We start from the raw sequence: 11,690 nt of genomic DNA on the forward strand, positions 1-11,690 counted from the left end.
CATACAAACATTTAAAATGGCTTTGTAGAAATAACCTTTCCCAGACTGTGAGAATTTCGTTTATATACAGGTATACTTTGGTGACCAATCTCAGTGGATTTAGATGGTTTGCAGAAGTCAGTGTTGCTCAATTAAATGTGCAGGGGAAAAAGATTCATTACAACAATGTAAATTCAAGCTGAACAAGGCAGCGGATTTTTTAGGTTTTACTGCCTGTGAACATGCAGTTTCCTTTTGTTCTGGTTTTTAATAGTATTGATTTTTTTAAAATGTACAAAAGTAAAGTAAGTCCTCAGTGTACAACCTGGGGAGTAGGTGTACAGTGAGAGATATAATTGCATTGTATTCTTCAAGGACAAAAGTTTTTTGGGTTCTGTTTTAGATGTCATTTGAAAAATTTACACTATTTTACTAAGATCACAGAGTAAATAACAGAAAATCAAAAGAACAAATCAACAGCCAAAATGCAATACAAGACATCAGCTCAGCACACTGCATAGCAAAACAGTCAATCACACTGCAATCACTAGCAGCCTGAACAGTAAATTAACATTTCACTGAGATAGATGAGAGGTGAATAAACACAGATATATGTAAATATAAACTAAGTAGAAATAGACATGATTACAGATGAGTAAATATGTGAAATCAGCATCAGTTAAGCAAGCACACTTAATAATTGCTTGCTGTTCATGTCAGGACAATGTGCCAAAGATGACAGACAGCAGCCAGCACTTCATAAAAGGCATTTTCTGGGTTTTGAGCTGTTTTCTTTGCACAGTCCTCGGGGCTCCCTTCACCAAGGATGGCAAAATTTAGTACACCTGTGTGTGATGAATTTCTGTGGTCAGGTCTGTGATATTCCTTCAGAAGGTTGTTAAGGACAAGGCAGGTGTTGACAGTGCTGACCTTGGTGGATCCACTATCTGCAAGGGCCTTTTGGAAATAAAGCCAAGCAAGCAGCTTTAGTAGGGGTCCAGGCCTGCAGCTTAGAGTCTCAGCTGTCACCTCCAGATCGCCTGGGTTTTGGGTTGGTGTGTCCCCTGGTGCCTGTGGTCCGTGTGGGCGGTTGGTGGGCTCCCTAGCCCACTGTCCTCATTGAGCTTCTGATGTTGCAAGTTTTGAAGGGGTCTGCTGTCCTGCTGCCTCAGGAGTGACGCACCAGCAGGCCCTCTCTGCTAAGCGTGTCCTCAGCTGGTGGTTGCTTCCCCATGTGGTGCCAACTGGTCTGACCTTGTCCTTCACACTGAAGCTGTGGTGGGTTGACCTTGATGGGCTGCCAGATGCCTGCCTAGCTATGTGCTGCGGGGAAATACCTGCTCCACTGGTGACTTCATGGGCTGCAGAGGAGTCTCTGCTCAGGCACCTGGAGCTGCTCCTCCTGACCTGGGTGCTCCAAATGCTGTTCTCGCACTTTTTACCTCACTCCTCACTGCCAGGGTGTTTTGCCCCTTCTTAAACATGTTAACCACAAAGGCACCGCCATGACAAACTTCACTGTACTCTGCTGTGGGGCTGTTCTGGAACTGGCTGTGGATGGGGCAGCCCTGACAGAGACCCCTCTCCTCACAGAGACCCCTCTGCAGCTCTCCCCTGCCACCACCTTGACACCTACACCCCACACAGACAGCGGTGCTGTGTGTGTGAAGCAAGAAGCATCCTGGGCCCTCAGCAGTCTCCCTGGGCTGGTCCACACATGCTGGAGTAGGGCAGACCTGGCCTCTGGGCTTTGGCAAAAGCAGCAAGAGGAGTATGTCACTTGGTCCAGTTGCTGTGCGTGGGGAGTCACCCCATGCCACGCTGCAGGGAGGGTTGGGGGTCTGCATAAGCAAGTTAGCGTGGGCTAAACCAGAAGGTGAAACTGGGATTAAGGAGGGTTCCACAGTTTTAGCAAAGTCTTCAGGGATTGCTGTTGATGGGCGAAGTCGCACTCCGCAGCTTGAGGCAGCAGGTGCCAGCGTGCAGCTGCTGAGGTGAGGGAGAGGCACCATCTTCCAGTGCCCGCCCCACCTCGTCTGCTCGCGCCCTGAGCCGCTCACTGTGCTCCCTGCCCTGCTTGGAGAGGGGGGGATTAAAATTAAAAAAAAAAAAAGGAAAGAAAGAAAAAAGGCAGCTTTCTGCCATGTTAGGGGCCTGAATGTTCTCCACCGAGACTCTGGCGACCGTGGAGCTGCTTGTAGGGGTTTGGGTGCCAGTGGGGGAGGTGAATGGGCCAAGGGGCAGAGCAGGGCCCCCTGCACTCTTCAGTAGCTGCAGCCGACTCAGCTGTAACTTGCAACTGCACCCTTAGCATTTTAATTTCTTACACAATAGGAAAATGCATTGAATCTGTATCCCTTCTAGATTGGGAAACTCAGCCCTCAGTTCATCAAAAGCTTAGTGTTTAAACCACCTGGGCTTACAGAAGTCATCCCCCTCTCCCTCAAGGACATACTCATGGACGTGTCCAGAATGTGAAGATGTGGAACCACTGCCAGCTGTGCTGGGGACATTGGTTCAGTGTCTTGGGGTTGGACAGGTTTCTCCTCTCACTCTTACTTCTTTCTACATCCCAGCAGCTATCTCTACCCCATTTGTAGGTCAGGTTCATCTTTATCTTTGAGGTGATCAATCAGAATTGTATTTGAAACACGTGGCCTTAGTGTGACCTGTGCACTGAATGACATCATGGGTGGACTCTGTTAACTCCCTCTGTGGAGTTAAATGTTTTAGTGCTTTGTAGTGATACAAGATCATCAAACACTTCTCACTTGGACAAAGCAGTGTTTCACAATAACCCTTGGATCACATATTGCAAAGTTCTCTTGCAGTTAGCGCAAAAGAAAAATATAAACATTCAACCTGGATGACTAGTTTTATCTATCCAAGTCTGTCATGTAAATCCAGAAAACACAACTGTATTTTCATGACATTTATTTTATTGATTATTAAAGTATTACATGATATATATTTTTTTCATTTTTGCTGAGTCTTCCAGGCCTGAATGTCACTTTGGTTTCTTTGCTGACTTTCACTTTTAGTGATTAGTTTCTTACCAAGCATAGGCCAGCCTGTGTACATTTCCAGTTGCTTATAGTCTGTAGCATTTTTATGTCAATCCACATCTAAAATTAAATTAAAGGTTGTTATTGGTGCACTTTAAAGTGTATCTGTTAATTCTGACAAATGTCTTTTAACAGCTTTCAGGAATACTAATGTCAACCTATGGTACATTTTGTAGGTTTGGTGTGTCAGCTGCTCTGTAATTTCCAGTGCTATGACCATGTTATAAACCTGCAAAAATCCATTTATTAAAAAAAAAACCCGTAAAAATTATTCCAAATTGTCATATACCTGAATAAATGCCCAGGGGGCCGGGAGGAGCCCTCTATTGCCCTCATTTACAGGCAAGCCAGATGGACTTTATTCATTTCAGGAAAAAGGGGTACTCAAGCAGAAACTGTGCATGTTGCAGTCTGCGCTGAATTTGTGTGGCTGAGGCCATTCAACCTGGATTTCTAGTAGGAGCACCAATTATCTTATAATTTAGATTAACATGACACGTTCCTTGCCTATCTGATGTTGTGTCCTCATGGGGGTGATCTGGTTATTTTTCCAGGCAAGCCAACATTTATGAAAGCTCCTGAAGATCAGATTGGAATTTCTGGAGGAGTGGCCTCTTTTGTGTGTCAGGCAACAGGAGAGCCGAAACCTCGTATCACATGGATGAAGAAGGGGAAGAAAGTCAGTTCTCAGAGGTTTGAGGTAATTACAAAAAAACAAGAATAAAAATTCGCTAATCAATCTAATGCTTGCAGGTCTTAATTGCACAGTAATCATGGTTGCAACCTGGATATCTCTGCATCATTACAACACAGAGTCTAGAGCTTTAGAGTAAAGTAAGTTTCCTTCCCTGCAGCAATGCAATCTGTAGAGCTGGCGTTGTCCTTTGAGCGTGGTGCTGGAAGTACACACATAGGACATCCTTCTTCAGATGGGAGGCTGGATCTTACGCTGAAGTGGATAGTAGATAAGAGTTGTATTTAGCAGAAATTTTCTGTTTTCATTATGAAAATCGATAAGGCACCTCTTTGGCCTGCTATCCCCAGTGAAATTCAAAAGTCAGATGCCAAAATGCTATTAGAAGGCTTTCTAAGTGATGGCTACTGCCATCCCTCCCACAAATGCACTTGGAAGGGGAATGGGGGTCATCCTGAAGGGTGCATGGACTTCCCTGTGAACTGAAGTCTGAGAGAAGGGAAGAGGAGGTATCAGAAATGCTTCTGAAAAAGAGTCCAATTTTATTCATATTTTAAATAGCAAATACATTTTCACTGACTTTCTCCACCTTTTTCTCTACTTTCCTTTTTTGGATTTGGGCTCTTTTCTCTAAAACTGCCCTTGGAAATGTGACCCTTCTACCATTCTGCTGCCTTTCCTCTAATCCCCTGTCTTTGATGTTTTTGCTTTTCTGACTGGAGCACAAGATGACTTTGACCAGAATGGATTGATTCAACTCACCAGTTTTAATCATGATTTTGTATGTGAGCAGAAAACCTTGATTAAAGTAATCAATTTTAATCTTGTTTTACATTTTTATTTTTCCCTAATAAAGGTTAAGTTTTGTTGTATAGTAACCATTTGAACATTCTAATTTGTAAGTAGCTATAACCTTAAAAGTGAATTTGGTACTTACTGTGGCTGACCAGAGGGCTATGCCATATTATATGCATTTATATGAGCAATTTCACACTTTTATTCACATCAATTTTGATACATAGTTGAGGCATTTTTATTGTGTTAGGAGATAGTGATAAAATGTATTTCTTTTTTTGCTAGATGACTATTAATTTTACCTCATTACTAAGCTAGTCTTTATTTGAAGGAAAATTGGGATTCAGTTGAAATGAAAAAATTAATAAACAAATCTGATGTGCACATGCTGAGTTATTACACAAAAGAGGTATCCATCATCAGCAAATGAACTGCATTTCTGGTCTGTCTGTCAGGTCCTCAGTAGTTGTAGCTCTCTTCCTCTCACATAGAGTGTTCAAAGGATAGTAAGGGCAAAAGAGCTTTTCTGCTGCTTAATCTCTTAGCTTTTTAGTCCTTATCACTGAAGTGAATTAATCTCTGTGTCTGACTGTCTTTTTTTCAAATTTGGCAGTAGCCCTATCTTGTGTAAGGGTTATAGAAAGTTTAGCGTTTTGTCAGTTTCATATTTAATTTAAAATTGAGTATATAAAAAAAAAAAAAATCCATTCCTTAAAATGTACTACGGTGATGTTCACACTTTTGTGTCCTGTCTGCTGCTACTTGACCCCAAATGAGGGGTTTTTGCCAGCTGTTTCTATTACTTAGAACAGAATGGCTATTCCTTCCAGCATGAAAAATAACAGATTTTCAGTGGTCGTGGTTACCTTTTGATTTCTTCCTGTTTCTCCTGTCACTGCAGAGTTTTGTGGTGCACATTACTTTCCTCCTTCCTGTTTTCACTCATTTTATCTTTATGCTGTGAGAAGCACTCCTAAACAGGTAAAGGTTTTGCGTGGGGGTAATGCAGGTCCTAGGCTGACATACATGTCTGGAACAAAGTATAGCTTAGGCTCTTCATCTACCCCTGCAGTTCCCGAGTGACAGGATGGGGGCTTGTGCCTTTTCCTCATGCTGTCACCATCTGCAGTAGAGTGAATATTCCCAATTTTTACTGTGCTCAGTAATAGGAGAAGGATGAGTTTGGCATTAGCAGTGGCCTGAGGCTGTGCCTTCACAGCCTTACCGTTAAGAAATAGCTTATACTGATCCAGCTGCAAACTAACAAATGCCTCTTTCTTCCATGTAGAAGTTAAGAGTAATGCTTGTTACAGCTTAGCAGGATGGATGGAAAGGCAATGATTTATTAGGGACTTAATTTATTATACTGAGGAAGGAATTGTAATTACATCATTGTTGATTATGCCAGAGTTGCAAAGTACCCGATGCTGAAGGACATTAAAAACCTTCACTTTCTGCTGGAGTTAGCATACGCTGTAGGTGCCCAAGGTTTTATTCTAGTTTTGTTACTGTTTTCCTGGTAATCCCACAGGAGTATATCATTCTGCTCTTCCATCAAGGTGAAAGTTGGCACTAAATTGCTATCAATGTGATTAGTAAAACCATTAGTGCAAATATGGCTCAGATGTTTTAAATCATCAGATCCACATCTTTATTACCAGGTTGATAATTTGTCAACTTTAATTGATTCATAAAGAACCTCATTGGATTTTCATTTGTTCTGGTCTCCTCAGAGGACAGATCTGTTCTTGAATCTGAAATTTTTGCATTTCTGGACTTGGAATGCTCGACCAATTGCATGATATTTTATAGCTTACAGGGCTTGTTTTGGTTTTTGGTCTTTAACCTCTGGACTGTTTTGACTCTCAGTTTTTGTTGCCAAAGGTATCAGTAAAGAAATGCCTTATTTTCATTGTTAAAGGTTATTGAGTTTGATGATGGATCAGGATCAGTTCTGCGGATACAGCCCCTGCGCGTTCATCGAGATGAAGCTATCTATGAGTGCACAGCAACCAATAGTGTTGGGGAGATAAACACGAGTGCCAAATTAACGGTGTTAGAAGGTAAGTGGGAAGTTTTTTCATGCCTTAGGTGGCAGAAGACATGGCTTTGGTAGCTACATGTTGGTGTGGTGCTTTAAAATGATATGCTGATAATCTAGCTTGGTTTGGAAAAGCTGTATTCTTCCTGTATAATTTACTATAATTTCTCCTAGTGATTTTTGAGACAAATATGAAAGGATTGCAGATTCTGAACTTTCTTTAAGTGTTTTAGTTGTATTGTCTGATTGAGGTGTGTCATTTCCAACTTGAAGGGCTAGCTGAAGAGACATTTGTATACTTTTTGCATCTGTTTGCTTTGATATAAAACCCATCTTCAGGGTATCCAAGAATTTTATCCGACAGAAACTGAATCTATGTTTCTGCACCTTCTGGATTAAATTGGCATGGTTCTTGAATAGATTTTCAGGTTACTCTTCAAATTTTGAGTTTGATGTGGAATTTAACTGGGTTTACTTTCCACTGTAGTCACAATTTGGTAGCCTGTTTCTCCTGTTAAAGAATAGATTTTGATCCTTGTCTGCTGTGAGCAGGTTTTACTTTGCTTGATATGTTGTTTCTTCTAAATGGAATGTTTTGTGGAAGAACAGTGTATTAGATATAAAAAGGCTTGTGATCAGTTGATGATTTTTTTTATGTTAGATTGTCAGCTTTATCGTCTGCTTTTAAGGAAATGTGGGGTTTTTCAGCACATCAATGTGTTGTAGTATTTTTATATATAGGATTTTGTAAATACACTGAGATGTTACAAATATGGAGCATTTGGCTGAATGGATTTTCTTTTACTTGCATTTACTAAGACAAGCAGGAGGAGATTTAGGCACATTGCTTGGTGCATATGGACTGATGGAGAAACTTTTGAGTAATGAAAAAACTAGACTGGAAAGTGTTTATTGTTGCATGATTTGGAGCCAGTGGAGACTGGTTATCCTAATGGTGAGTGTGGCAGCCATACATGACAAGTTATCTATTGTCCCTTGTTCTGCCATCCCCATTCACAGCATACAGGTAATCATATTTTCCTCTCTGCTCTGTGCCAAGGAATACATTAAACAACTGTAATATGCTCAGACACTGTGGTGATGGGAATCATAGAAATCATTCAATACTTGATGTGATTGTGTATCTTGTTTCTGGAGGTGGGGCGTCTTGAAGGATCAGCTTGCTCTTCAGTAGTAGTATTATTAAGAATAGGATAACAGGTGCTGTAGGCTTGAAAATTATTGGCAGAAAAAAAAACAGATCCTTTTTGTTACTTCTTGCCTTTGCAGCCGTGTATGTGAGTGCATAAACCTCAGTGGAGCTCTTTCAGCAGTTTACTTGCAGATCTGCATTTAAATGGTTCTTGCAACTGGATTTCTGTGATACTAGATACTCGAATACCCAACTGTTCCAAGCACAGTCCTGTTTCCTTTGGTTGCAGTTGCCTTTATGTATCCTAGATATGTATGCACATGCACACACACACTAATAATTTATTTGCTCTGTGTTAAATGTTCAAAGGCTCACAGAGACATCCATTGCATAAAGGAGCACAACCGTATTTCTCAACTCTGTGGTGCTCCTGCTGATTTCCTGATGAGGTAAAACTTGTGGACCACCACATAAATAGCAAATGTTAGGAAACATGAGAGACAGGAAAAGACGTGTGCACACAATTTAAGAGCTACAGAAGCAAAAGTCGCTGCCAGTCAGGCACAGAGCCCGCTTTTCTGTGTGGAAACTTCCTTTAATAGGGAGGAACATTAGCTTTTTAACATGATCCCATAAGGTCAAAAATTATCTGCAGGCTGAAGGGGCTGTGTTTTCCTCTCTGACTAAAGAGTATTGACCCATAGCTGAGCACTCTTGTAATAAGTAAAATTAAGAAACATTTGCTGTATAACAGTTTGTATGTGCTCATGCATAGAGAGTTGTGAGCTTGATTACAGAGCATGAAGAGCTCCGTGTGCCTCTTAACTGACAAAGAAGATCAGTTCTGTTATGATGTATCTGTATTTAAGAAAAAACTAGTTATATGTCTTTTGTCTGAGATTTTCTATGGACAGGTCTGTATTTCTTTCAGTCATGCTATCTTATTGTTCTGTGTTTTCTGCCTTAGATTCTGCTGTTTCTACCTTTTGAGTGTGTGGCTTCTTTTATTGTTAGTATTCCTTTGTATGCTTATGTGTTGACAAAGTGGATATTGCAACTCAGTGCCCTGATTGTGGTTGAGTTTAGTCTCAGTGGCCTCCAAAAATAGTGGTAAGTGCCCCAGCTCTCTGTTACATCATCACTTTCCTAACAGGAATTTTGTAGAGCTATTTGAAAATGATACATTTCATGTGGAACCCTTGATACCCTCAAGACTGCCAACTAGGACTGAATTTTCCCTCTGCTTCTGGGGTTAAAATAATTTCTGTAATTGCTCTCAGGTGACAGTTTGAATGATGCAGACATTCTGCACTTCCTTTCAAGAGTTTGACTAATGCAGTGGTCCCTGGTGCATGGCAAAGCTCTATCATAGATGTCCTCATGGTTACATGCTGCTAAATACACAGCACATATTGATTTTTACATTAAAAATCCTTTATAACAATAAGTTTTAATACTTCTTCACAATTTGCTCTTTAGAACATAAGCCTTAACGTTAAATCCAGAAGTCACAGTCAGGGTTTAGCAGGCTGTTATTAGATGTCTTTGTAGCTAACTAATCTGGAGCTTTATTTTATTTAGATTTCTACGATGTTTTACAGATCAGAGGCAGATAATCCTTTCTAATTGCCAACTTACTCCATTCTGAATAATAAGAGAGAAGCGTGAGTCCAGTCTCCTGGAGGAATCGGGAATTCTCACATAAGCGAATCTCTTTTAACAGCTCGGTTCCCCACTACTCTTTCATTCTCTGCTCCTGTGTCTCCCATTTTTCCCTTCTAACTGCAAATCCTGTTGTGACCAAACTACGTATACTTAGTGTAACTGGAAATTATTTCTCCTGTTGATAGTAGGAGAAATAGACATGCATATACCTTCTCTTCTCATTTCTCCTGGGTTGCTGATAAGCTGAATTATGTATGAGTCATATTGAACATTTCTATCTTTTTTCCAATTATGACCTGAAGCAGCACAGAAGTACGTTCCTGCCTGCCTGGCAGAGGAGGAAAGCAGTGCAGGGAGGGGAGGGCTAGAATCAATAAGCTGACATGCAATCCCAAGAAAAGCCTCAGGGACAGTTAGTGGCACTAACAAATTAATAAATATATTATTCAGTGGTAATGTTGAGAATTACAGAGCTTTTTAAATAGAGAGATTATATGAAATGTGAGTAGGAAGGATGCCAGCGTGGAAGAATGTGGCAGCAGGCTGACTGCAAGTGTCTACATGGTGTCCTTCCACGAGACTCCTTGTATGTTCAGCACTGCAGCTGTGTTGGAAAGGTGACGATATCGGTGTTTGTCTGTAGCTGCCTCTATACCGAAGTATGGCATCAGTCTGTGGTTTCCAGCAGCCTCCACCCAACAGAGAGATAGGGAAAAGCAGCTCAGAAAACACTCTTCAGGGGACAGGGAGGAGTATATCAATTCTTTGTGAAAGGAAGGGGGCTTAAATACAAAGTATATTATCAGTTCATTCTCCCAGGACTTTCCAGCTTGGCTATTCAGTTACAGGTTTTGATTTCCAGAATTGGGAAGGTATTTAGTGGTAACTGGTCCTCTAATGCTCTGCAAGCAGTCTTTTTTCACTGCCTTGTAACCCAGAGCATACAGTCATATCCAAGTGACACTGAATATATTGAGTTTCATTTCCCTTTGTTTTTAAGTAGGTTAAATGGAAACGAAAATACCGTCTCCAGTTTCCGTTTCAGGCACAGATATCTACAAATCCCCTATGCCCCTGTCCCGCACTCCTAATCGTGTGGCGTGTAGTTACCTGCCTGGAGAGTGCTGCCAGGCTCCACAGGAGAGCAGCTCCTGGTAAAAACGACGCACAGAAGAGCCAGGAAAGGGTTGCTTGGACACTGGGTTTCAGTCTCCAGGCAGCCTGGCAAGTTACTGGCTGGCTTTGCGTTCTTGGAAGTCAGGGAAGTTCTGGTTTGTTTCAGTGGATCCCTAGAAAGTTCCTGAGTGCAGCAGTTGTCCCAAGGTGGAAAGCACCTCCGCCTTATCGTAGTTTGCTGTTTACTGAACCACGTCATGAGCTTAATTTCTTTCACCATCTGCCAGCTGTATTCCAGTTCCTGGGGTTACACTGTTTGAAATTATGTAAATGATAAATGTTTGACTGTTACAAATGATTTCTGTGGAGAGCTAGATCTCAGAAGGCCTGAAATGATACGCCCTTTTTGTAAACACTCTTCTAAAACTGATTTTGTCATTGGAATAGTAAACAGAAGTTAGCTGTGTTTAATCCTTGTTTATGTTTGGTTGGTTACAAAAGGATCAGTTGGGTCATTGTACCTTGTCTCATGTTTGTCTTCATTGCTTTTGCATCTTTTTCCCAAGAAGACTTTCTAGCAATGTATTATAAAATTGAAACAATTAAAGCAGGGAAATTGAATCCATTTGGATGTGCTCATTCTGATTGTGTAAATGAATGAAGGCTCCTCATACCTGCTGCTCCTGGGACTGGCAGTAATCTCTTCATGTCTCTGGTCAGGAGAGGACAAGTCTTTCCACTACATGTTTCATGTTCATTAACTGTTCCAAATTCATTTGGTCTCTCCCCTGGAAGGAAAGACTGCTGTGATGGCAGAGATCCTGCTCCTGTTCTTTGCTATCTACACAAGCAATCCAAATAGTACTTTCTTTCTGTATGCGGCAGGCAGTTAATGGGGCTCTGTAACTATTGCATTCCCAAGAGCTGCAGCACAGTGAGCCTCCACGTGCTTCACTGCTTAGGGAAATGTCCTAAAATACAGTGATGCACAGAGAAATGAAGAAGCCTGAGTGTGGTTGCTTTGCCTTAGATTGTGGTATGCCCCCATGCTTGCTAAAAAGGGAAACATTAAGCCAATTACTCATGGTGGCCTCATTGAGAAGTTCAGTTTGTCACCTAGAAGAATGCAAATCCCAGCTCATGTGGATTTAAGCTATTAAGGTACAAACAGTGTTCACAAGG

At 41.3% G+C, this 11,690-nt stretch overlaps 1 protein-coding gene across 1 annotated transcript in view; it reads left to right on the plus strand.

The window, feature by feature from the left end:
- PTPRF (protein tyrosine phosphatase receptor type F) overlaps nucleotides 1-11,690 on the plus strand; it is a 292,186-nt gene that overhangs the window by 90,712 nt on the left and 189,784 nt on the right. Inside the window, exons 3-4 of the mRNA XM_029084975.1 lie at nucleotides 3,599-3,744; nucleotides 6,455-6,596. Of these exons, the coding sequence (XP_028940808.1) occupies nucleotides 3,599-3,744; nucleotides 6,455-6,596 (288 nt within the window). The remainder of the gene's footprint in view (nucleotides 1-3,598; nucleotides 3,745-6,454; nucleotides 6,597-11,690) is intronic.

The sequence above is a fragment of the Antrostomus carolinensis genome, unplaced genomic scaffold (genome assembly GCF_000700745.2).
Source record: "Antrostomus carolinensis isolate BGI_N321 unplaced genomic scaffold, ASM70074v2 scaffold13845, whole genome shotgun sequence".
NCBI lineage: Eukaryota > Metazoa > Chordata > Aves > Caprimulgiformes > Caprimulgidae > Antrostomus > Antrostomus carolinensis.